Below are 26,812 nucleotides of genomic sequence, written 5' to 3'. Positions count from 1 at the left end.
AATCCTCACCTTTTTTTTTCCTGCCTTAATTCTTGTCCTCTGTAAATTACTTAAAAAAACAAAAAAACAAAACAAAACAAAACAAAACAAAACCAACCTGATTTTAGAATAGAAAAGGAGTTGGGAGTCAGAAGAAGCTGTCTTTAACATTTCCTCTTCCTTTGGCATCGTGTAGGATTTTAATTTCGAAGTATGGCAAAGAGGCAGAAATGGCTTCAGGCCACAGACGAACAGAATCAATTTAAAATGAAAATAGATTTTTTTCTTTTTCTTTTCTTGAGATCTTTCCCTAAAACTACCTAAAGAATGAAGCCCTCTGCCTGTGCTGATAAGAACAGAAGGCATTTCTCATTCCTTAGCAATGGGAATGGGAACAAAAGTATTCCAGAGCAAGGACTTGCTTTAATTCACCGCTAAATCCAGTATATCAGGCTCCTGGGAGGGAAAAATAAGCGCTGAAATTAACCTGATGTTTGGGAAATGTCAGTTAGATGCTTTGGCAACTTCATTACCATCTACTGGGGGGGGGGGGGACACCGCTATTCAAGCTTCCCGTTTGCCTAAGAGTCAGGAGCTTCCAAACCAAGAAAGGAAGAAACCAAGCGGGTGATTTATGAGCTCCTTCCCCCTTGCAGTTTTAAGCCACGGTCAAAGAAGCCCGTTTGTTACCGCTCTGGGTGAACGCTGGGAGAGAGTTAACCCGCTCCGCGGGGGTCGGCCGGCCCTCCGCGCCTCCCAGCGGACTCGTTTGGTGGTGCAGCCCCGGCCCCAGGCTGCAGAAAAGCGGGCCACCAGCAGACAGCGCGGCATCCTGAAGCTGTCCGCGCGCACAGCCTCGGCTGCGCTCCTCGCTCGCCTTCTGTCCCTACCCAGTGACCAGTTAGGTGCGGGCGAGGGGATTCCAGCTGAGCCTTTAGGGTCTGAGACCTCACGGTAGTATCAGACTGGGTGCCGCCAGCAGCCATCCCAACCTGGCCTGGGAGCGCACGCGTCTTCAGAGCTGTCCGCGGCGGTGCAGTTTCCCCAGGGAGCCAACTTTAGGCCAGCTCGAGGACTGGGTGCAGGTAGCTGGGTCTCGCGCACGGGTAGACGGGTCGGCTGGGGCTGGTGGAGCCATTGGAACCCGAGTGGAGGTGGTGGGGTGCCTCGCGCCGTGTAGCCTGGCACCTGGAGGCACGCCCCATGCTCCGAGGGATTGACTGTAAAGAGACCACTCAGGATCAAGGTGTATAGCCAGTAACTGTCGATGGACAAGACTTCATCGGCTTCCTGAGGCTGCTGGGCTGGGGAGGATCTTCCTGGGAGGGGTACCCGGAACAGCAGTTGCACGGCCTGGGGGTAGGTATTGAGACAGGAGTTCTTCCAGGACCGCTGGATTGGGGTCTCACCGAAGCAGTTGTTGTGGAAGTTCAGAGGTGAGAGGGGATGGCTAAACGTCTTAGAAATAAGAGGCTGAAGGGGGATGGTTCTGCGCTGGGGTTTCCCAAGCAAGTGGCTGTTCAGGGGAATCTCTAGAGGAAGTAACAGGAGTAAGGAGAGATGGCTGTTTGGGGCGTCTTGAGGAAGTTGGGTGTGCTGAGGGTCGGGGTGGGGTGGGGCGGGGCAGGCAGCTAGTTGATCTTGGGAGAGGTCGTCTGTTTAGGAGGCCCCGTCCCAGAGGAAAGTGTTTGATTAGGACCCTCCCCTCTTCCTCAGTACAAGTGATTTAAGATCCTAAGGAACTGACAGTCTGGTAGATTCCTGCTCATTGCCAGGGGCTCTGGGGATTTCTGGGGTGGCAGCTGAACCACCCGCGGCCGGCGGTTGTGCCCGTAGCCCCAAATAATTTGGGGTTCTTGGGAAGGGGACAACTGAGCCGCACGCGCGTCGGGAGATAAGTGCTTGGTCTTCACAGGGCCCTCTGGATTTGTTTCAGGCTCGGACCGGCAAATCCGTCCTCGGGGTCTCAGGGAGTGGAACCCAGGGGCACCCCAGTCCCGCTACCCCCAGGCGCGCCGGATTGCGCGTCGGGCCCCACCCCGCCGCACTACTCCTTTAAAGGGCTTGAAGACCAGGGGCGCAAGGCAGCCACGGTCATGGAGGGAGTGCTGCTGGCCAACTGGAGCGCGGAGGCTGTCAACGGCAGCGAGGCGCCTCCGGAAGCCGAGGGCAACCGCACCGCCGGGCCCCCGCAGCGCAACGAGGCCCTGGCGCGCGTGGAGGTGGCGGTGCTGTGCCTCATCCTCTTCCTGGCGCTGAGCGGCAACGCGTGCGTGCTCCTGGCGCTGCGCACCACGCGCCACAAGCACTCGCGCCTCTTCTTCTTCATGAAGCACCTGAGCATAGCCGACCTGGTGGTGGCAGTGTTCCAGGTGCTGCCGCAGCTGCTGTGGGACATCACCTTCCGCTTCTATGGGCCCGACCTGCTCTGCCGCCTGGTCAAGTACCTGCAGGTGGTGGGCATGTTCGCCTCCACCTACCTGCTGCTGCTCATGTCTCTCGACCGCTGCCTGGCCATCTGCCAGCCGCTGCGGGCGCTGCGTCGCCGCGCGGACCGCCTGGCGGTGCTCGCCACGTGGCTGGGCTGTCTGGTGGCCAGCGCGCCGCAAGTGCACATCTTCTCGCTGCGCGAGGTGGCCGACGGCGTCTTCGACTGCTGGGCCGTCTTCATCCAGCCCTGGGGGCCCAAGGCCTACATCACGTGGATCACACTCGCGGTCTACATCGTGCCGGTCATCGTGCTCGCCGCCTGCTACGGCCTCATCAGCTTCAAGATCTGGCAGAACTTGCGACTCAAGACGGCGGCGGCGGCGGCGGCTGCAGAGGGGCCGGAGAGCGCGGCGGCGGGCGGCTCGGGGCGAGCGGCTCTGGCGCGCGTCAGCAGCGTCAAGCTCATCTCCAAGGCCAAGATCCGCACGGTTAAGATGACCTTCATTATCGTGCTGGCTTTCATCGTGTGCTGGACGCCATTCTTCTTCGTGCAGATGTGGAGCGTCTGGGACGCCAATGCGCCCAAGGAAGGTTAGAGCTGGTGGGAAACCAGAGGAGGGAGCGCGGCAGGGCGGGGTCCTTGTCCTGCCTTCTCAGCACCTACAGGGTTCTGGGGATCTCGTGCGGGGGGCGTGGGGGAGAGTGGGTTTGGGAATCCTGCAGAGCTGGGTTTGAGTAATGGTTCCCTTATCCATTGGCCAAGGGATTTGGGGCTTGACTTCCTCTTCTGTAAAATGACCATAGTGATGAAAGTACCGGCTCTCATCAGGGGGATGAAATGAGAAAATGCATGCAAAGTCCTTATTAAGGATGGGAAACCCCAGGTTCAAATGACTTTCCTACCTAATTAGCAAGTGGCTGGAAATAACTTTTGAACCCGAGTCCAAGCTCAAGCTCTCACCACTTTGACTTTACTTTATGTTGAACCTCCCCTTTAAGTTCAAGTCATCCCGAACACCTGGGGCCTGGGGTCCGGTTTAGAAGAGGGCCGAGGGAGGTGGGCCATTTGATTTGTCCAGCTTGGAGCTGAGGACCTGAGTAGTACGGGGGCGGGGTGTTGTGGGGTTGTAAGGTCCCTCAACCCCTCACCTGTTAGATTGGTGAGTCTGGAAAGGTAGAGAGGTGAGTGCTAAGGGGGTGGGCCAGGGGCTGGGGGTGCCCAGGGCCAGAGACGGTTGGGAAAAAGATGGGGGCCCCATGCAAACTTTCCTGTTTGACCTGGGACGATGGGGGATTTCTGTAGGGAGGGAATGCGCTCTCCAGATTGGAAGACTGTGGAGGTCTGCAGTGAGGACTGTGCGAGGAAGATGGGGGGAGGAGAGGGTAGAATGGGGTGGTCTGTGGGGAGGGAGCTTGGGGGAGCAGAGAGCGCCTTGAGTCCTGGGGCTTGTGGCCAGCGCTGGGCTGCTGGGAGCTCCAGGCAGCTTCGCCTCCATCGCACACAATTTCAATAGCTCATATGCAAACAGCAGGAGTGATGATCAGTGATGGTGAATGACTTACACATTTTGTTTGAGGGTAAGCCCATAGCACTGCTCTGGGATTCAGGTGATTCTAATGCTTGTAAGGGTAGACCAAGGGGTTTGCTTTTACCCTTTTTGCAGAAATGTCCCCTTTCTAATATAATCACCCCTGCTCCCAGAAGTCTAAAATACAACCATCCTGTGGAAGCTGAAATGTCCCTTCATTCAGCTGGATAACCTTGCTTTGCTCTCTTCCAGAAACCACAGACTCCTGGCTTTACCCAGCCCTGCCTGTTAACCTAGTGGCCAGGGCACTTGTTGAGCACTTCCGAGCACCTGTGGTACAGCAGGCTGGGGGGTGTGGGGGGAGGATTGCTGTGCAGACTCGCCCCAGAGCCAGCCTGGCTCCATGGTGTAGCCTCTGCTCACACCTTGCAGAAAGGGTTCAGGGGTCCAGAGTGGGGAAGGGGCTTGCTCCAGGTCACAGAGCCAGTCGGAGGCAGACTAGAGCTGGGGGTTCCTGCTCCCACCCCAGCCCTTTCCTGCTGTGCCAGGCTTCTGATGAAGGACACAGAACTAGGGAGATGGGTTGGGCAAAAGCCGGCAGTGGATGTTTCCAATTAAGGCATCAGACTACACCTATTTCCTGGGTGGGAGCTGAAAAGATACCAGACCTGCATCTTGAGGAGCTCAAACACCAGTCCTTGAGGAAGTGAGACTGATACTGACCAGATACTGGGGAGACATATTGGGGAGCACTCCCTCCAGCCCTTACCAGTGTGGGACTTTGGGTGAGGGTCCCCTTCTCTCCCTTGACACTAATGAGTGTCTTGCTTTTAGAATGAGGACATCTCAGCATTGAGTTCGTTCATTCCTCTCTCTTTCCCTCCACTGGCCCCTCCCATTCATTTTTCTCCCTGGTGAATTTTTCTCCTTCCTTCTTTCCCCTACCTCCTCTTCATATGACTTCTTGTTGTCCACCCCCTCACCTGCTCTCCTCTTCCTAGTTTCCTCCTTAAAGGATGAGAGTATATGGTCAACACATATCCTAATCACTGAGTGAGGTTTTGATCTTTCCTATATTTTAAAAGGACATCAGACAACCCATGTCTTTGTCTTAAAAACAAAACACAAGAAGAGAGAGCCTTCAGCTAAAGTGGCGGCCAGAGGCCTTTCGGGTACATGTGGTCCCCTGAGGATGTCCCTGGCAGGACCTTTGATAGAGCCAGGCTCCTGCTCTCAGTCTCCAGGAGCAGGGAGAGAAATAGACTCTAGGAACCTCAGGTCTTCTCTGTATTCCTTTGCTTCTTTCCCAGTTCAGAGGAAAAGGTGGGTGCCACATGGAAAGCCCAGGTCCCCCTCGTCCTCCTTGACACCCTGTCCTGGGTGCTCTGAGAAGAGAACAAAGGGGATTCATGATGCCGCTTCTGCCAGGAATGGGCGCCTGGTCCCCGTGTGAGGGCCTATCAAGCACCGAGGACTTGGTCTCTGGTCACCAGCCTGGCCTAGTTGTGCCTCGGCCTCAGGGCTGCAGTGGGGGGTCTGAGTGGATGTGGGCTCAGCTGGCTGCAAGCTCTGTCCCCACTTGGCATTAATTGGGAGAATTGCAAGTAGCAGGCCAGGCCATCAGAAATAATTTTACAGTTTACAGTCACTTTGGAGATAGGACTCCATCTGGAGGCCATCGTCAAGTGTTAAGGAACAAAACAAAGATACAGTGAGCTATTCAAGAGATTTTGATCAGCATTGTGGAAGGAATGCATAGCCCTCGTTTTCCAAGAGGAAGGGAATTGAGAAGAGCTGCAAAATATCTAGATCCAGACCCCTTGCTCTGCTCATCTCCTGGGGGGTGGAGGCTGCAAGTTCAGGAAGCCCACTGAGAGCAGCCAGACATTCCTCCGGGAAGCCCAGGAGCAGGCAGGTGCAGATAGAGGTGGAGGGAGTGGGACACATGTGGGATGGGTTCCTGCCAACAGCTTCATCACGAAACCTCTGAGGGAAGGAGAAGCTCTGTAACCACAGGCTACTGATCATGGGCTGACAGAGGGGTTGGAGGTCATGCTTGCTTTAGCAGCTGGCCGCGCGGGCCTTCGCAGGCCTCAAAGCCTCTACCTCCGTGAGGGTTTGTGCGCCCTGGCCTTCTCTCCAAACCCAGGCGCTCCTTTCACACCTCTCTCCTTTGATGGACTTCTTTCCCTCCTACGCCTTCGTTCACACCAAGCACTGCCTTTACGGGTTTGGAGCTCACCTTGCTCCAAAAGTAATGAGAGATTGGCCGCAAAGATTCGGGTACTGTGGCAAGACAAAGCAGATACAAGGAAACCTGGATGAAGGGGAGAAAGGATAAGAAAATTGTAGTAGTAGTAGTAATAATAATAATAATAATAATAATAATAAAGGCTCTGTGTGTAGAGGTGAGCTGCGCATGGGGCTTCCTTTTTCTAAGAGCCAAAGCGAAGAAGAGAACTCCCAATTTCAATATTTCCATTGATCAGAAGAAAAAACAGTGAGAGAAAAGGAAGAGGAGCACCATGGTAATTACTGAGCTCCTGTCCACCCAAAGCAGCCACCGCTGCTGGAGCCCCGCTTTAGTGAGGCCGGTGAGACCGCAGGAGGAGGAGTGAGACCAGATACCCATGGTGGGTGTGGGGACCAGCCCCCTATGTATCTTCACAAGCAAATTGCACTGTCAAAGATTTGGCGCTGTCCTTTCCCCTTGAACTCAGTGGGATTTGCTTTGCTTCTGGTCCCAAGGATTCCGACCTGGGGCAGTTGGGAGGGAGGAGGTAGAGAGGGGGTGTGTCTGTATTTCCAGGGGTTCACTGATGCTGCTTGGGTGTGATGGGGCTGATTTTGAGTCTCTGGCTCTAGTTTTTGTGAAATGCCTGGTCCAGTAGGCAGAGTTGAGAGAGGAGGGGGGCAGGTTGGCAGATGGGGCAGGTGTGCCACCTGTCCACACCGATCACTTTTCGTGGCTCCTGTCTTCACCAGAAGGTGCCTGGAAGCTAGGGGAGAAGCTTTTGAATTAAAAAGTCTCACTCACACTTCATAGATGAGCCATATGCAGAATAGTGCCCTTTTCTCTCAAACCAGCTGATTTCCATGGGAGCGAGAAAATGCCCAGAGAGCAGGGTGGGGACCTCCACTGCACAGAGACTGCAGAAGGACCAGGGGACCTGTCTGGTGGGCCAGGACAGTGGGCAGGCACTGTGGAACCCTGCATGGTTTGTGCAGGGAAAGAAGCACACGGCTGGCTTGTGTTTGGAGCTTGCTCTGCGCTTTCTCCTGTGTGTCCTTGAGCAAGCTGTTAGACCTCTCTGGGCCTCAGCTTCCTCCTGTGTATAATCAAGGAAGCAAAGCTCTACCTGGGGGCTTGTTATGAGAATGACATGGTGTGCTTCGTGGCACCGGGGGGCCACATGATCAATGTCACTCTTCTCCTCTGCCCCCCATTCTACTTGTTACAAGTTTTGTTTGCATTCTTGGGATTGACTCTGAGAATCTTGGCAAGTGTTCCTGAGGGAGAAGATGGGCATTTTTCTCCTGAGATCCCAGGTGGAACGGGGTGAGGTGGCTGAGGGGATGGAAGCAGAGCCAGTAGGCGATAAGGCAGTGTGTCCAGGGAGGTTGGTATGTGGAGGAGAAACTTGTTAAGGCTGGACCGTGAACCTGGTCACAACAGGGACACCGTCTGTCCTGATCACTGGTATGTGTCCAATGCTGAGCACGGGGCTGGGCACCCACTGGGAACTCAGTCAATGCTGGTTGAACAAATACGAGGGATATGGGAGGAGAAAGGTGCTTGAGATGGGCTGGGATGGGTGTGTGGATTTGGACTCCAGAGAAATAACGACCTTCTAAGCAGCCCTCCAGCACTAGAACTGGCTGCCTGGTGAAGAAGTGAGCGCCCCAGTCACCTGGGGGCAACCAAACATCTGTCAGTGTTGTACTAGGAGAAAGGTGGAAATGCACAGGAGGCCAGGTGTTAAGTGTTTCCCTGTCTGAAAATGAGCTTCCCAGCTCCTCCCTTTTTCTGTGGAACTGTGGTCCCTCCGGTGTGGCCTACCCACCTCACCTTTTCAAGGGTATTGTGCCCAAGGTTTGGGTGGGCCAGGCACCTTGGAGAGTCTGTCTTCAGGTGAGCCATTGATAGGCAGAGCAGTGGGGGAGGGAGGGCCGGAGGAGATTGGACAGATCATTCTCTGCCCTGAAGAGCCCTTGAACCTTGGCCCTTCTGGGGATAAATTGCAATTAGATGGACAGTTAACAACCACACTCTTGTCATTAAGCAGTTGTGAATGATGTTCTTGGCTGATGCAAATGCTTTCCCTTTGGGTTTCTGTCCCAGGTGATTCCACCTTTCCCCCCAGAGGTTTGATTAATAACAGCCAAAAAAAAAAAAAAATCGATTGGTTGCTGCACACTTCTTCCATTCAATGGATATTTGAGGGGGGTGGGGAGGCTGTGGGGGGCTGTGGGTTGGGAGGTCAGCTGCCGGAGCTGACCTTTCCCAGCTCTAGGTCCTCTCTGGAAAGGCTCGGCTGGCCAGTCAGCTGCCTGAGGGCTTTGCCCACCTGCCCACCCCACCGCTTGGCACTGACAACTGTTGGAAGCAAAGAGAACCCCACGGGGCTCACCCCCATTGCATCAGTCCCAGGAGACAGCACTGGGCAGTGGTGAGAGCCCCCTTTAGAGACCTAGTCTTGTTGCCATCTCTGTGATTTGTGGCATGTCTCTGTGTGATCTCTAGGCCTCTGTCACTCCCAGCTGAACAGTGGGGATAGAACAGGACACCCTCTGTGGGCATACGCTTCAGTGACATGAGGAATTAGAGTAGCTGTTAACAGGAGCCCCCACTTGTTGAGTACCCAGCCCCACATCTCATCCTCATCCGAACACAGCAAGGTAAGGGGGCTTTGTCCCCATTTTACAGAGGAGGAAACTGAGGCTCAGAGAGGCAAGACCTACTCGAGGACACTGTTGAGTAAGGGGTGGAGCTGGGATTTGAACCCGCATCCCCTCACACCAAAGACTGCCCTGTCACCCCGCCCCTCCTCACCAGGCCAGCATTTTCAAGGTGGTCGACCATGCTTGGCTTTGGGATCTTCTGGGTGCTTTTAGAAAGCTGATTCCTGGCCTGGCCCCAGAGCCCTGCACCCCCTTTGTGATCCCAACATCTCTACACTCCTGGGCTCTCTTTGCTGAAACAGCCAACACACACACACCTACACAGCCGGCTGCCTTGTCCCCTCATGGCACCACCTTCTCGGCACTCTGGGTTCAAAGCCTGCGCTTCTCTGCTCTCCCGGCTACCCGCTGACCCCTCCACCCTAGCCGTACCACACCTCTCCTGGTGGCACTTTCCTTTCCATCACCAGCTTTTTGGTTGAGAGCAGAGCATCTCGACTTCGGCGCTCCTGCGCTCTGGGCCAGATCATCGTGTTGGGAGGGTGGCCGTCCCGGGTGCTGTGGGATGTTTAGGAGCGTCCCTGGCCTCTGCCTGCTGGATCCCACCGGCCCTTTCCCTCAGTCATGACCACCAACAGTGTCTCCACACATTGCTGAATGTCCCCTAAGGGGCAAAATCGTCCCTGGTTGAGAAGCGCTGGTTTAGACCCACTATGGAGGCGTGGCCTGAATTAATATCTAACGAACGAGGGCACCCTCGTCCCCTCTGCCCTGGGCTCTGGCCAGTCTGCCTTGTGTGCCCCCAGCCAGGCCTGGTGACTGGCCAGTTCCCACAGCGTCCTTCTGCTTAGCACCCATGCCGATTCTGTTCTCACCAGAGGAATGCCCACTCCAGTCTCTTCTGTGGAGACCTAGCCTTCAAAGGCCAAGTCCAAGTGTGGATTGCTTTGTGGCACAATCCCAGGGGGCGCCATTTACCTCATGGTCTGTGAGAATGATGCTTCCAGGAGCTGTGCAGGGCACAACTTGGCAGCCTCATGCACTGTCTCCTTCCTCCTCCGAAGGCCAGTGCGTCCATTCTGCAGTCATTACTGCCTCCCAAGGGTCCTGGCCACACAACCTCTGCTTTGATACCTCAGTCCTCCTGTGAGGACAGTTTTCAGGGAGCCCTCCCCAGTTTCTCACCTGCCTTCCTGAGGCCAAACGGCTGGCGTTTGATAAACATGGGACAGTCAGGTCAAGGGTTACAGAGCTCCTAGAGCAACACCCCATTTTCTGCCAGGCTCTTAAGTCCTAAGTTGAAGTGTGATGGAGGGGCAGCGGTGACCTTGGGCAGTTGACTAAACCTGCCTGGAGTCCAGGTTTCTGGAGTTAGGAAGAAAGTTTAGGTTGTGGGCAGAGTGGGCCGTGGTTGCTGGTGGCATGGTGCCTGGCATATAGTAAGTGTTCAATGTCTGCCTTTTTTTTTTTAAAGATTTTATTTATCTGAGAGAGAGAATGAGACCGAGCATGTGAGAGAGAGAGAGAGAGCAAGAGAGAGCAAGAGCACAAGCAGGGGGGAGGGACAGAGGGAGAAGCAGACTTCCTGCTGAGTAGGCGCCTGGGACTCCTGAGTCGATCCCAGGACCCCGGGGATCCTGACCGGAGCCTAAGGTAAACGCTTAACCAACTGAGCCACCCAGGTGCCCCCAACATCTGCTTTAAAAAGCAGAGAGATTCCAAGCCTGTCAGGTCCTGGGCTGGGGCAATGCCATCGGAGGTGGGAGTTGTGAGGTCAGGAGCACCGTGTGAGCAGAGGAGCTGCAGTTTCCGGTGAGGACTGGTAGTGAGCCCATGGGTGCTCCGAACCAGCATTAGGAGGTAAAGAGAAACTAAAGCCCTACCTGGAGGACGCAGCAGGAGGGGAGGTGGGAAGGTTCTAGTTCTGGGTTTTAGAAGTCGCTGGGGACACTTGCCTAAGGTGTGAGCAGGAAGGGGATATAACCAGGTAGTCCAGTCCCAGCCCCTGATTCCTGTGATCCTGATTCTGGGCCACAGAGGGGCAGCCTCTGCCAGAGTCTCTGGTCAGGGAGCTGGCACTTCCTGCCCATGGCCAGATGCTCCAGTCCCACGGGCCTCTGCCCTCCATGGCCCCTACCTCACACCTTAACGGTCACTCTTGCTCATTCTGTTTCTCTCTCTTTCTCTCCACCAGACCTGGATATCTGAGCATGAACCTGATTTTCCTTTTTTTAAAAGATTTTTATTTATTTATTTGACAGAGAGAGAGACAGCCAACGAGAGAAGGAACACAAGCAGGGGGAGTGGGAGAGGAAGAAGCAGGGTCCCGGTGGAGCGGGGAGCCTGATGTGGGGCTCGATCCCAGCACCCTGGGATCATACCCTGAGCCTAAGGCAGACGCTTAAGGACTGAGCCACTCAGGCACCCTGAACCTAATTTTCCTGGAGGGTACTGCGTTAGCATCCGGTGTGAGAGCCCCTCCTGTTGTCAAGCAGGGAGATTGCCTTTTTGCCTTTCCAGCAGCTGTTATCAGGACTTCCCATCTGCCAGTTTCATGCTTCACTTCAGTTCAGTCCCTTATAGAACTCTTCCCATTTTCCACAAATGACACCCAGCCCCCAGCCCCCAGCCTGGAAATGTGAGTAATGACAATGTGAAGGGATGCCCCAGTAAAAGAGACCTTTACTATCAGTGTTTATTTATCACCCCCAGCGGAGTGCCCCAGGAGGCATTATTTGATTCTGTCTCCCTGGAGGAAAAAAATCGGTTGGGTTTCAGAGACGAAGCAACATTTGAAAAGGGTTTCCAAGGATGAGTAGGAGCTGGCTATGCAAAGAAGCACATTCCATCATCAGGCAGTTACTTCATTATTATCTTTCTCCCTATTGGAGGGCTACTTCTAGAACTTCAGTGAGCACACAGATCATGTGGGGGGTGGCTCTTGTTAAAATGCAGATTCTGATTAAGGAGGTCTGGGAGGGAGCCCAAGAGTCTGCGTTTTTACCAAGCAGCCAGGTGATGTCTGTGCAGGTGGCCCATTGCCTACATATTCAGTAGGAAGTCTTTAGTATCTTACCTCTTTATCAAAATGTGCAGTTTGCCTTTGCACCTGTGGTTGAAATTGGCTGCACAGCCTGTCGTTCCCTGCAGGGTAGAGAAGGGCTGGTTGTTTACCAAGAGGCCCCAGTCTTCTGCTTCCAGAATGTGGTCATTCCTTAGGTCCAGCCCAGTGTGCTCAACATGTCCCCCATATTTGGGCACTGACATAATAGAAGCTCACTTAAAGCTCTGTCGCCCACAAATTTGGCTCTTAATCCTGGCTTTATGATGTGTGGGGTGATCACACATCTGTGAATTTTAAAACAATTCCAATGTTGTAAAATTGTGGTCTTTTCAAAAAAGGCACTTCATAATATATACTAGTATTCAATCTTTATGTAAGTGTGCATTCAAAAATCATTAAAAAAAAAAAAGCCTTCTGTAGACTACAGCTCTCAAATTCTTACACAGCCCCTCTAGAAATAAGGTACTTAGACCCAAATTCCCGATCCCATGGCGGTGGGGTCCTTGAACCAAGCAATTGGTTTCTGGAGCCAGGGCCTCTTATAAAGGTGGCTGGGCTTGATCCGACTCAGATGAGAGATGTTAGCTCAGCCATGCATCTTTGAAGTGTGTGTGAAATGCATTAGTTGCCTCAGGCACAGCGCAGCCCAGAGAGACCGTGGCCAGCTGCCCATCAGCTGTTCGGGGCTAATTTGGGCCTTTGGTGACAGGGTGGAGGGGGTGCCGGGAAATCCGAACATGGGAGTTCTTGGGGCTTGAGTAAAGCCAGGCTCGTAGGCGGGTGGAACGCTCTGGGGCATACCGTCCTCGTCCTCAAGTGGCCCTCTGCCACCCACCCCTCCGTGAATCACAGTGCTGAGTGGAAATACAGAGTTGTTTCTGTCTCCTGGGGGTAAAGTTGTCCAGCAGGGGATCTGGCTTTTGGCGGGTGGCCATTTCTGCTCACATCTCTTGCTTGGTGCCTAGGAGCCCCCACTGGAAGATCACCCCTAGTCCCCAGGCTTGGGCCCACCAGCCCGCCTCTGAGTACTGCACCTCCTTGCTCCTTGCTTAGTAGATTCTGTGTTCTATGTCTGTCTCTCCCTTGAGAGCAGGTCCCCTGGGCTGGTGCTGTGGCAGTGGGCACAGGGCATGAAACGATGCTAGAACATCTGACCTCCTCCTCCTTTTCCTCCGGGAAAAGCCCCAAACTGGTGGCCAGGTAGGTGTGAGGACCAGTCCCTGGACCAGTGCCTCCCTCCAGCACCCCCTTTTTGGCAAGGATGAGAGAGAGCAGTTTGTACCACTCAGGGCTCTGTCTATGGAGGGATTTTTTTGTATGGGGAGCAAGAGGAAGAGATGGGGTCCCAGTGGAGACCCTGAAATCCTGCCCTACCCAGGGTGGCAACCACCTTCCCTTTTGGGTTTCGTATGTCACTGGCTGGGTAAGCTTTTCCAAATGGACCATCAGGATTCCTTTGGTGGCATGTCATCCAACCCCAGGGCTCTGGGTTTTAATTTTTTTTTTTTTAATTTTTGAAGTCATGTAAAAACAGGCAAAGGACAATTTCTTTAATTGACCTGGATCAGTAGTCTCCAAACTTTGGGCTTTACAAAATGGTGCGGTTGGTCATATCTCATATCCGTTAATAATGATACTAACCACCTGAACGAACACTGCCATTCACAAAGCCCCTTTACACGTTTTTTCCCCCCCAGTTTTCTCGAAGCCCTTGCAAGTGTCACCTCCAATTTACAGATAAAGATGTTAAGGCTCATACAGTAGATGTGGCTCAGAGAAACCCCAGGGGTGTGCGTCTGAATCCTGTGTCCCTGACTCCTCCCTGAGCCAGTGCTCCACTGGGGCCGCTCGGTGAACGCGCCCCCACCCCCCTGGCCCCAGAGGAGGTGCCGGCTGCAGACCACACCTCTGGAGGAGTCGGTGGATTCTGACTTCAGAATCTGCTCTGCTTTGTTCAACACGTGGCCGGGGCCCAGGGTTAGAGCCTGGTAGCAGGGACAGCCCTTCGGAGAAGCCTGAGTTAAGGCGAGGGGTGGACCTTTGTACATTTGCATGGACTGGTCACTGGATGTAGGCTGCTCCTGGGACAGGGTGTTCTGCTCTGGCCAAAGGCAGTGCCCTGAGAGGAACTCAGCCGAGAGCCTCACTGGCCAGCTCCCTGGCAGCTGGGGAATGAGCCCCTGGGTCCTAAGACGGGACCTGGGCTCCGCTGCAAACCTGCTAGACCCAGCTTGAGGCAGCACCTCTCTGAGTCGCTTATGGTGCCTCACCAGCATACACCCCGAGGGTAGCTGTGTTTGAAGAAGACAGTCCTGGGGCACCTGGGAGGCTCGGTTGGTTAAGTGGCTGACTCTTGATTTTGGCTCAGGTCATGATCTCAGGGTCGTGCAATCAAGCCCCGAGTCGGGCTCTGCAGTGGGCATGTAGCCTGCTTGAGAGTCTCTCTCTCTCCCTCTGCCCCTCCCCATGCTCACACTCTCTCTCAAATAAATAAATAAATGGGAAAAAAAAGAAAAAAAGGAAAGGAAAGGAAAGAAGACAGTCCACACGGTAAGGATTTCAGTACAGAAGAACAGCCAGAGGGTGGCGTGTCCCAGGACCTGGAGCTGGAAAGCGAGTGGAAAGGGGAGGGGACAGTTTGCGGTGCAGAGAGAGCAGCTTCCCCCAGCTGCCATGTCCAGGCTTCCACGTGAGTTAAAACGGATCTTAGCACTGAAATCTAAGGGCAAGATCAGACATTTCCAGGACCCCAAGTAAGATGGAATAAGGCAAGAACATTCTCCTCTATCTCTGGTTCATTGTTTCAGCACAACTTTGGCTTTGTGGTGCCCCGGCACCCCCCTCGCTCTCCCTGAAGATGGCCCATTGTTTCAGTCTGTTTAAACCTGTCCGGAAGTGACAAGCTAACTGAGGAGGGTAGATGAGCTTGTCGGTTACACTGGTGGTGCCGGCCTGTAGAGCCAGGAAGCCGATCTACGTATAAGCTGACCTTGGCCATGCAGTCCGGCCCAAGAACCACACGGGATGGACACTGCCATGTGACAGTGCAACTTCCAGAAGCTCAGCCAGTGGGTCCTGTGTCCTCTGCCCCACCCTGGGCTGTCTCAGATTCCAAGACACAGCCTAGCACAGGGAGCAGCCTCTCCCTGTTGTTTCACATGGGTTGGCGTTAACTCGGCTATCGTTAAGAAAAGTAGCATTTCCTGGGCGTGTACACAGCATGGTAGTGATAATGGCAATAGCTAAGTTCATTTAGTTTTTACTTTTACTGAGTGCCAGGAATCACGATGGGTACTTGGAGTTCTGTCTTATGAAACTTGGCAATGATTCTATAAAGAAGTTCCATTTCACAGATGGAGAAACTGAGGTTAAGAGAGGTTAGGTGACTTGCCCGAGAACACACAAAGTGCAAAGTGGCAGAGCCAGGATTTGCGCCATGTCTGGGTAACTTGAAAGCAAAGCCATCACCCAGTTCTTCTCATTAGTGTGGGGAGAAGTGGGTTGGGCTTGCTCTGTGGGTTTCCTCCTGCCCTTCTGAATCCTTCTCACCCCTTTTTAACATCTTCCCCTCCTCCAGGCATCCAGGATTGGTTAGCTTTCTGTAAAGGGCCAGGCAGTAACTCTTTTAGGCTTGTGGGTATAAGGTCTTTGTAACAGGTACTCAGCTTTGTCCTTGTAGTGCAGAAGCTGCCATAGACAATATATGAATAAATGGGTGTGGCTGTGTTCCAATAAAACTTTATTTAGAAAAACAAGCCTCAGGTGGGGTTTGGCCCCCACAGGCCAAACTATATAGCTTGCTGGTCCCTGGCCTAGACCAGGAGACATTTCTGCTAGGAATGATGGTGATTTGATAGGAGGTAATGTGTTTCCCATACCAGATATACTTAGATTATAAAAGACCATCACTGGGATAGGCCATACCTAGCTTCCAGGGCAATTCTATCTGTGTGGGAAAAGGGTAGTGGCTGACTCTGTCCCTCAAATCACACCTTAAGAGTGATTGCCTGGCAAGCCTCTGTCTTTGCTTTGGGTCTGAGAGGATTCGCTAACTGGTGCCAACCTGACCTCTGTGAATGCTGACCTGGTTTGAAAAGGAATGACTTCATTAGTTTCAGGTAGAAACACAGGGTGACGTGTTGTGTGGACCTGGAGAAGTCACTTCCCTCCTGGGCTTCACTTTCCTCACATATAAGATGGCAATGAGTCTGCTTTGAAAACCACAGGGTCCCGTGCAAGCTTGAGCAGTGATTCCCATGGTCAGCATTGCTGCGTTGTCACGTGCTCTCTTGGAAACAACATCGTGAATCGTGAGGACAATGTTTTCCATGCTTTGTGCTGTTCCTGTTGTTCTGCAACCCTGTGACCTCTCTAGCCACCAGAGAGGGCAGCAGGTGGTCTAAACAAGGTACAGTGAGTACAGAGGGCCGGGGAGGTGCAGTCAGTCACCTGCTCAGAAACCATCAATGGCTCCCATTGTCTATAGACTGAAGTCAGACGGCCTGGATTCAAGATTCTCCTCAGCCTGGCTCTTTGCCGTTTCTTTCCCCGTGAAGCTCTCTTACTCCAGCTCTGGCAGTCCCTGAATGTTCTTGGACATCGTCACTTATGTGCCTTCATTCCTCTTGCTTCCTTCCTCTGAAATGTCCTCCGCAGCCTGTTTCTGATTCCCAGGTAGCTCTCTTCCCAGCTGATGGCCCGCGTTTCCACCCCCGGGGACTCCTGTCTCTCGATGGTTAGGGTATTGCCAAATTTTTAAAATCCCGTTGTGCCCTTAGCATTCGGCAGCCTGACAGGAGCAGTTCAGTTTAGAGAGGGTCCGCCATCCCCCAAGGAGCCGCGCGGGCCCATCAGTCATGTCTGTGGCCCAGGGCCCAGCTCCTCCCACCCAGGCTGGCCACGTGGGGTGGGAAATCTCCGTGGGGCGACTCGGGAATTCATTAACTGTTTCTTTTTTATTGCTGATGTTTCTGTATGCTTTTTTGTGTGTGTTTTTAAAAATAGGATAAATAAGTTAAATGATCCAAATGTAAAGTCAGGCAAATAGCTTAAGAGAAAAGATACAATTCTAACTCGCTACAGTTAGGTAAAAGGTGGTGTCTTTCTGTGCAAGCGGGAGCTTCGTTCCTGCTGCGTCCTTCTGCCCTGTTGCCTGTCCTGACACGCCTGCGTTCTTGCCTCTGTGTCTGGTAGTTTACTTCTCAATGCCCTTTTAATTAATTAATTTTATTTTGATAAAAAGTATTTATTTATTTATAAATTTTTTATTATGATATGTTAGTCACCATACAGTACATCCTTAGTTTTGATGTAAAGTTCTATGATTCATTGTTTGCATATAACCCCCAGTGCACCATGCAATACGTGTCCTCCTTAGAACCCATCACCGGCCTATCCCAGTCCCCCACCCCCCTCCCCTCTGAAGTTCTCAGTTTGTTACCTGGAGTCCATAGTCTGTCGTGGTTCATTCCGCCTCTGTTTACCCCCTCTCTCAATGCCCTTTTTAAATTTTAACTTTATGTGTTGATTTTGCCTCCTTTATTTTATACATTTAATTATGATTTTGAGGACATTCCATTTTTAGTCTTGGTGATTTCTCACCAGAATTTCTAAACTTAAATTCATCTTCTTAGCCACTCAAATCAAATACATATTTTTCTCACTCTTTTTTATAGAAAATGAGCAGTACTGGCTTTCTTTCACCCTCCACTTTTCCACTTTCCTGTTCTTTACTATTTTAGTCTGAGGATTAGATGCTCCTCCTTTGCTTTCCTAAACATCCTCTTGTGCCAGACTTTCTGGTTTTATCTGCTGTAGTTTGCTCTTGTGCCAACAGGTGCACCAAGGAATTAGACCGGTGGTTCTCCAGCTCGTGTGTGTATTTGGTCCAGTAGGTCTGGGGTACACTCAGGGTAGGGCCTGAGAATTTGCATTTCTAACAAGTTCCCAGGTGATCCAGGGATCCCACCTTGAGAACCCAACATTCGTCTTGCAGACAATTATCCTTCTCCCTTTGGTGCTTCGTGACCTTGCTGACAGATGTCTCCATGCTCTGCCTCTGTGGCAGCACCTAGACCCTGTGGCCTGACTGTCCCTGTGAGAAGTCCTTTCCTGGATTTAGCTCTTGAATTCCGGAGTTATTTATTTTTTTTAAGTTTTTATTTACTTATTCATTTAAGTCATCTCTACACCGAATGTGGGGCTCAAACTCACAACCCTGAGATCAAGAGTCGCACGCCGCTCCAACTGAGCCCCCCAGGCGCCCCAGAATTCTGAAGTTATTTTTTGAAAACTTCTTGTAGAAAAGACCAAAGGCCAGCAGATATTCCAAGCCTTCTTGCAGCTGCCTTCACTGATAAGGCTGTGGCTGTGAGCAGCATTCTCGGGTACATCGTCTGCCTTGCAGGTTTCTGGGGGGATTGCTCGTTCTCCTCCACTGGTGGGAGATATCTGCAGTTTGTCAGATTGAAGTCCGTTGCAAGAAACTCAGATTTTTCCCCCCTCCTTCTACTTGGAAGTATATAGGATTAGGAATTGCCTTCCTTCTTTCCTCCCTCCCTTCCTTCCTTCCTTCCTTCCTTCCTTCCTTCCTTCCTTCCTTCCTCCCTCCCTCCCTCCCTCCCTCCCTTATTTCCTTCCCTCCCTCCCCCCTTTCTTTCTCTCTCTCTCTTCCCCTTCCTTCCTTCCTTCCTTCCTTCCTTCCTTCCTTCCTTCCTTCCTTTCTTTTCTTTCTTTCTTTCTTTCTTTCTTTCTTTCTTTCTTTCTTTCTTTCTTTCTTTCTTTCTTTCTTTCTTTCTTTCTCTCTCTCTCTCTCTCTCTCTCTCTCTCTCTCTCTCTCTCTCACCCAGTGTGGGGCTTGAACTCATGACACCAGGATCAAGAGTCGCATGCTCTAGTGGCTGAGCCAGCCAGGCGCCCCAGGATTAGGAATTTTTCTTTTCTCTTGAAGCTTGAATTTGTGACAAGCAATGTCTTGAAGTTGATCTTTAATTTTGCCTGGGACACAGTAAATCCTCAGTATAATGGCTTCTGCCCAGTGCCTTAAATAATTTCAGGGAAACCTTTTCTCCTGTATAAGTCTGATGTGTCGTGCGGGAGCAGCACTCTTAGGGGTACAGAGCTTTCAGTGTTCTCAGCCGAGAAGATGGTAACGCTTTCTTGCCACCATGCCTTTGCCTGGGCCGTTCCTTCTGCCTGGAGCACCTTCCTCCCTTCCCTGCCTGGGAAACTCATTAACATCCTTCAGGTATCAGCTCAAATATGGGTTTCTGTGGGGCTGGCCACGATTTGCTCAGAGTTGAACCCCCTCCTTGGTCTGCCCAACCTGACTGGCATCGTGCCCACCCCATGGTGCTACGTATCTTATTTTTGTGTCCCCAGTGCCTAGCCTGCTATGTGGCACACGTCACGCTAGCAGCCACCGTGTCCTGGGCACTTACTGTGTACCAGGCATTTTTTAATCCTTGCAGTATTCCCATGAGGTTTGGATACGCTTAGTATTGCCACGGAAACATTAGCAAACAGCAGTCTCCTGGGGAACTAAAGTAATTTGTTGCTGGTGGAACAAGACCACAAACTAAGTCTGGCAGCTTCCAGACTCTGTGCTCTTGGGCACTCGGACTCGCAGGCTGGATACTTGCTGGGTGAGTTATGAATGAACAGGTGGCTGTGACGAGTGCAGCTCCTGCTGACGGAAGCATTCGGCGGGTACTCTTTGGATGAGAGAAAGGACAGGGAGATTCTAAGGCCGGGCCGAGCCTGGGAAGGCTGGGGTGCATGTGTGTGTTGGGGGCAGGCTGAGCACACGCCCAGAGCCACAGTATGGAAGGCAGACAGACTTTGTCTCTCTGCTTCTCTGTCTTGTGACCCTGCACCTGCTGCCTGGGAACGGCCGTGCTCAGGAAATGATGGTGGCCCCCCAGCAGTGATCGCCTGTTCTCCTTTCTCCCCGCACCCCCCCTTTCAGCCTCGGCTTTCATCATAGCCATGCTTCTGGCCAGCCTCAACAGCTGCTGCAACCCTTGGATCTACATGCTATTCACGGGCCACCTCTTCCACGAACTTGTGCAGCGCTTCCTCTGCTGCTCCTCCAGCTACCTGAGGGGCAGCCGTCCGGGAGAGACCAGCGTCAGCAAGAAGAGCAACTCCTCCACCTTCGTCCTGAGCCGCCACAGCTCCAGCCAGAGGAGCTGCTCGCAGCCAGCCACAGTGTGACCGGGCAGGGCCAGGACTGCCTCCCGCGGCTCGGGTGGTGCCGACATAGACGGACCGCCCCTTGGTGGCCGTGTGCATGTGTGTCTAAGGTACCTTTCAGTTTGCACCCTTCCACACCTCGGGGTAGTTTGAATTGGGTGGGAAATTCTGGCCTGGGTTGGGGAAGTAGTCTCCATGGTGGAAGGTGATGGTGTGACTCAGCCATCAGACAATCCCTGAATCTCCCCTGGCTTCCCACGGATGTTTGTATACCCTGCCCCCACTGCTGCCTCTGGCTGGTGGATGGGTTGGGTTTTTTTTTTTTTCTCCTGGACCTGTCATTTCACTCCAGTATCTTTTTAGTCCTTTATTTTGAGATCTTGTGAAAGGTGGTAAGTATAGAATTGGTGTGTGGAAGCCTACTGTTCTGAATAAGGAGTGGGAGTGAGACCTCAGATGTGGAGGGTGGTGCTAATATCCTCCTGACTTCAAAGTGCTTTTACTTTTGCATGGAACCATCCTAGCATCCTTGGGCACCAGCATGTCAGAAGGTGGCCCTAGGAACAGGGGATTCCTTTATGAAACCATTTGGCATAGGCAGCCGATTAAAACTTGGTTAAAAGTGTTTAGGAAGCTAATATTTACATGAAACAATTAGGAAAGAAAAAGAAACAGAAGGCATCCAAATTGGAAAATAAGAAGTAAAACTCTTTGCAGATGGCATGATTTTGTATGCAGACAATCCCAAGGAGTTTATGCACAGATACAAACCCATTAGAACTAATAAATGATTCATCAGGGTTGCAGGGTACAAGGTCAACATGCAAAGACCAGTTGTATTTCTTTGTACTAGCAATTCACAATATGAAAATGAAATTAGGAAATAATCCCATTTATACTGGTACAAGAAAGAATAAAATAGGAATAAATTTAACAAAAGAAGTATGAGACTTATGCCCTGACAACTATAAAATGTCACTGAAAGAAACTGAAGAAGACTCAAATAAATGGAAAGACATCCTATGTTCATGGATCAGAGACTTAGATATTATTAAGATGACAGTACTGTCCAAAATGATCTACAGATTCAGTGCATTCTCTTACCAAAATCTTCATTGGCCTCTTTGCACAAATTAATAAGCTGATCCTAAAATTCATACAGAAATGCAAGGGACCCAGAATAGCCAAATGATCCTTTGAAAAGAAGAACAAAGTGGTGGATTCACAATTCCTGGTTTCAAAATTTACTACAAATCTTCAGTAATCAAAAGAGTGTGGTACTGGCATAGGGATAGACATGTAGATCTATGGACTAGACCAATGGAATAGAATGGAGAGTGCAGTTATAAACCCTCACATTCATGGCCAATTGATTTTTGACAAGTGTGGCCAAAGAATTCAGTAGGGGAGAAAGTCTGCTCAGCAAATGGTGCTGGGAAAACTGGACGTCCGCATGCAAAAGGATGAAGTTGGTGAAGGGATTAAGAGGTACAAACTTCCAGTTATAAAACAAGTACGTCACAGTGATGAAAAGTAACAGCACGGGGAATATAGTCAATGATACTGTAGTAGTGTTGTATGTGACCACACTTACCGTGGTGAGCACTGAGCGATGTGCGGGATTGTTGGAATTCTGTGTTGTACAACTGAAACCAATATAGCATTGTATGTCAACTATGCTTCAATAAAAAAAAGAATGAAGTTGGACTCCTACCTGACACTGTGTATAAACATTAACTCAAAATGCTTCAAGCCCTAAATGTAAGAGATAAAACTATAAAACTCTTAGAAGAAAATATAGGCATAAATCTTTGTGACCTTGGATTAGGTAATGATTTCTTAGATATGATACCCAAGAGCGCAAGCAAGGGAAAAATAGATAAATTAACCTCATCAAAAATGGGGTACAGAACTTTTGTGCTTCAAAGCACACTGTCAAAAGGTGAGAAGACACCTCACAGATTGGAAGAAAATATTTGCAAATCATATACTCCTATCCAGAATGTATCAAGCACGCTCACCACTTAATAATACAAAGACAAATAAGCCAATTTTTTAAAGGGGCAAAATACTTGAATAAACAAATAAATAGACATCTGTTTATATCCTCTCCAAGGAAGATATAAAAATGGCCAATAAGCCCATGAAAAGATGCTCAATATTACTATTCATTAGAAAAATGCATGTTCAAGCCACAGCGAAATGCCACTTCACACCCACTAAGATGGCCGTTGTCGAAAAGATGGGCGCTAACAGGTGCTGGCAAGGGCGTAGAGGCATTGGAACTCTCCTATGTTGTTTGTGGGAGTAGAAAATGGTCCAGCCACTTGGAAAATACGTTGGCTACACCTCAAAAAGTTAAACACAGAATTACCATATGAGCCAGAAATGGCACTCCTAGGTATTTACTCAAGAGAAATGAAAGCATATACAAGTACCAAAACTCGTACGTAAATGTTCGTGGCACCGTCGTTGTAATAGCCCCAAGTGGAAATAACCCAGATGTCCATCAACAGATGAATGGACAAATATGGTCTGTCTGCACAGTGGCATAGTATCGGTATAAAAAGGAATGAAATCCTGGCACATGGTACAACACAGATGACCCTTGAAAACATGATTCCAAGTGGGAGAAGCCATTGCAGAAAACCACATACTGTATGGTTCCGTTTTTGTGCCATGTCCAGAATAGGCAAACCTATAGAGACGGTTAGAGGACCGTGCTTGCCGGGGGCTGCAGGCTGGGCTGAATGGAGAGTGAATGGGAATAGATGCGGGTGTTGGGGGGGAGGGGATGACAATTTTCTAGACTTAGTGATGATGGTATGTGAGTTTTTCAAATATGCTAAAACCACTGACTTGAACATTTAAAAGAAGTTAACAACAACAACAAAATGTTAACCAACCATTTCAGAGGTGGCCACCTGGAAGGATGAATTCCTTAGAATCTCCCTGGGCTGCTGTTTCTCTCTGTGACTCACCATTTGGGAGGAATGGTTCCTCAGTTTTTCTGCAAGAGATGGTGTTTCCAGTTTGGTCAAAGGTGCCAGCGCTGGTAGTCCCCCCATCCTGCTCTAGTAAAGGCACAAGTGATGTCTTGTGGCTGCAGACTGGTGTGTTTTATTTATAAGAGCAATTCACCAAGGGTCTCAAAAAGTTTTACTTACAGGTGTCCTCTCAGCCTTGAGGACGGGTATGACGGTGCCCAAGAACTACCTTTGGTTGTTAAATACAGGGATGTTCTAGATCAGAAGTTTCTCGATGGGGACTGGCCAGCTCATTGGGACTCTGGGCACTTTTAAAAATTTCTATGCATATTTTTTTGGACTGTGATACAAGCAGGAGCACTTCCTCAAAGCCATGGATTCACTCTATATACGCTGTCCTCTTCTCCCTGCACACTGCTTTGTGTACACACGGAGACACCCACACATTCATGCACATGGTAGAAGGAGCTAGCATGGTCTAGATGTTCAGGGACAAGAGAGGCATGCGCTGAAATGCCAGTATGCAGATTCTTACCGTTTAGTACAAGATCTTCAGTACTAACTGGACACCGAAGACTGTATCATCTTTAGACCCAGAGATAGGGTTGCTGTGACATGTCCTGAGGGTGTCAACACCAGTCAGTGCCCGCTCTTTGGGAAGCTAACGTGATGTTGACTGGGGGTCTTTGCGGCCATGCTCGGGACTGCTGGGGAACTCTGGGTGCACATGCAGCCCTGGTGGGGTCTGTTGGCATTTGAGCCTCCCTACTCACCAGCCAGAGATGCCCTCACCTCTGCTGTTCTGGAGAAGCTGCTGCCCTAGCAGCTAACAGGCCATTGGGGACCAAGGGGACAGCAGTTCACAGACTTTTCTGACGAGGGGCACAACCTTCCTGAGCACCCGCTGCTCTGTACCCCTCCCCTCCCAGTCTTGGCTGGAGAATATCTTCACCGTCTCAGCCTTTCTCTAACCGAGGCTGGAAGCATGAGTGCGGGGTCCTGGTCACTGTCTGAGCCCAGTTGTTTCTGTCCTCCTTCCCCAGACCCCACAGCTGAGGTCTGTGTACCATCTTCTCCCACAGTGTCAGTCAGACCTGTTGACAAACCAAGCACATGGCTGGAGGTGCCAATTAATTGGAACACATAGATTTTCTTCTAGAATGTTTCATTATTCCAGTGGTCAAAAGGGAAATGTGAACACTTGAAGACTCCGAGACTTATTTCTTTAGGCCCTGAAAAAAATAATCTGTCACAGAGTTTGTGCTCCTTTGGGGATGGATCTGTGGGTTACAACTGCAGGAGGCCACCTTTTACAAAGATCCTGGTTTCAAAGTCCTTAACCTTTTCTGTTCCATTGCAATGAAACACCACTAAATGCAAAACGTGGATTCCTCGATTTTGTTCTACCGTGGTGATTTTTATGGTACCCTTGTGGACTGTGCCTGTCGGTGAATGATGTGGCCAATACCAAGATGTCTGCTTCATCAACTGCTTTATCGAAGGCACACTGAATAAACATTTTTTTCATACGTTGCTTTGCCCCCTTTCTCCCTCCCTAAAACAGCGATGGTGTCTGGTGGCTTGTGGACGTGTCCCCTGCGGGGTGGCAGAATTTTCTGCATGATTATGACAGAAGTACACCTGGGGTGTGGTGGGGGTGGGGGACCTGGTTCCATTGTCTTCGGTCACAATTTATCAGAGTTCCATCAAAAGAGGCTCTAAGACCCAGGCACGGACCTCTTGTGCCACCGTCTAATTCTGGAGATAATATGATTCTAGATTGTCACCTCGAAGGGTCCCTAACTCATATTTCTTCCAGTGAGATAAGGGAGCCACCTGCAGAACCACAGATGGGTTCGTGTTCATTCCTGGGCTCCGCGGACTCACAGTCTGGAGCTGCCTTTTGAGCCAGAGTCCCTGATGAGCTGAATGTAGCATATGAGAGAAAGTGGAACTCCACCTCCCTCCTCCGGCCTGTTGTCATTATGCCCCCCAGTGTGCTGTTCTTCCTGCTACTTCTCCAGGAGATTCCTGGAAGAAACAGAACTCCTCAGACATCCATGCATCTTAAATGTGTGCCCTTTCTCCTGTTCTGTGAACTTCACGGGTAATTGAGCACCTGCTATAGTCTGCCCCTAGAGAAAGCGAGCAAGCTTCAAAAATTGGAGTTGTAGTCAAATCAGGTTATAGAAAATGTCAAGGTGGTGAAAAATCTCTGCATAACCCGAGATTCCAAGTCTGAAGCTGATGGCCTGATGCCTTCAAGAGATGTTTGAAAGGGCAGCCCCGTCAAGGAGGATGTAAGTAATACTGACTTTAAACCTTTTCAGCAGGAGGAGCCTGGACTCACTGAGACCACCTGAGAATGAGAAGAGCCCCAGCAGAGAGCAAAGAGTGGTGGGCAGGAGCTGCTGCCGTGCTCCAGTGCTGGTCTGCTGGATGCCTCTGGCAAGTCTGCTGACTTCTCTGGGCTGTAACTTCCCCACCTGGAAAAAACTAAGGGTGACTGCTGAAGTGTTTAGTAGTAAAACTAGGGATAACTGCAGCTTATTTTGAAATGCATAAAAAATAAACATGCATAAAGAAAGCTGAGGTTGGTGGATAGATGAGCTATGACAAAGCAGGAGCAGTAAAACGTTCATTGTCGAGCCTGGATGGTGTGCATACAGGTGTTCACGGCAAACCCTTTCGACTTCCTCTGTGTTTGAAAATGACATAATAAGATACTAGAAAAAACAAAAATTTTAGGGCTGAGGTGGACATTAGGGATCGCTTTATGGATGATGAAATTGAGACCAGAGAAGGCAGCTGGGAGGAGAGACAGGACTGGAACCGAGACTGCCTGTGCCCTGTCTCCCAATCTGTTCCACCACAGTGCCCACCAAGACCCCTTGGGCTCATGGCCAGGCACCAACGAGGCGATGCCTCTGAAAACTGTGGAACCATCATTTTATGAGACTTAAATGGTGTTACATGGGGGGAAAAACAGCCAAGTGAGATTGGGAGACACTGGCCTGAACAGTTTTTTTTCCTGCAGGGCTTGTCAGAGCCTTTAACATACTGATATCTACTGAAAAATCTCTGGGAGAAATATAGAACATTTTCCAAACAAATGTAATCACAAAAGCCATCCCCCGCTTTTTTCTGAGGACTGAGCTCTGGATAACACTCTTGGGAAAAACATCTCTGAAGAATGTAAGGTTGCTGGTTTTCTCCCCCAGTGGGGTTAGGTGAGGAGGAGGTGGGACGTGCCCTTGCGATTGTTTTTTGTGTCTATAGTGAGTCCACAGACGCACAAATTGGACCTTCAGCCCTCATCACATTTCTGAAGGCTGAAGGGGTGCACGTGCCAAACGGTGGTGCTAGGGGCTCAGGGGTCTGGTGAGCCAAAGGGGAGGTTCAGAGAGTTTTGAACCTAGGCCCTGCCCTTGGTGGTGCCCAGGGAGGGACTCCCACCCCTTCCAGCCTAAGGGCCATTTTCTTCTGTTGGTGACCACTGGCTGGCCCAGAGCAACAGAATTCAATGGGAAATAACCGCCTAAGGAACACGGCGGAGCAGAAACCCAGCGAATAAGAAGCCCAAGAGGAACCCGACTGTTCTGGTTCTTGAATTTGGCCAAGGGGAGGGCCAACCAACTTGCCCCACTCGTTTCTCAGGGCAGCAAACTATTTTTGGAGCTCATCGGGACACGCACCTGCCTTATGGACACACACAAAGCACAGCATTC

General features: G+C 50.9%; 1 protein-coding gene across 1 annotated transcript; it reads left to right on the top strand.

The window, feature by feature from the left end:
• The first annotated feature begins 1,924 nt into the window (after positions 1-1,924).
• Positions 1,925-20,371, top strand: OXTR (oxytocin receptor). Its single transcript, XM_026501275.4, has 2 exons — positions 1,925-3,000; positions 19,871-20,371. The coding sequence occupies exons 1-2, from the start codon at positions 2,076-2,078 to the stop codon at positions 20,116-20,118; spliced, it is 1,173 nt and encodes a 390-aa protein (XP_026357060.2). The 5' UTR covers positions 1,925-2,075; the 3' UTR covers positions 20,119-20,371.
• Positions 20,372-26,812: the final 6,441 nt, after the last annotated feature.

This window comes from Ursus arctos, unplaced genomic scaffold (genome assembly GCF_023065955.2).
Source record: "Ursus arctos isolate Adak ecotype North America unplaced genomic scaffold, UrsArc2.0 scaffold_14, whole genome shotgun sequence".
Taxonomy (NCBI): Eukaryota; Metazoa; Chordata; class Mammalia; order Carnivora; family Ursidae; genus Ursus; species Ursus arctos.
The sequence above is the reverse complement of the archived record's forward strand: the minus strand, read 5'-3'. Positions and strand labels throughout refer to the sequence as shown.

What these genes read in the sequence shown, in the direction of transcription:
- OXTR (XM_026501275.4), top strand. Translation starts at nt 2,076, where the DNA reads ATGGAGGGAGTGCTGCTGGCCAACTGGAGCGCGGAGGCTGTCAACGGC. An exon ending in CGCCAATGCGCCCAAGGAAG is followed by an intron (nt 3,001 to 19,870) that starts GTTAGAGCTGGT and finishes CCCCCCTTTCAG; the next exon opens with CCTCGGCTTTCATCATAGCC.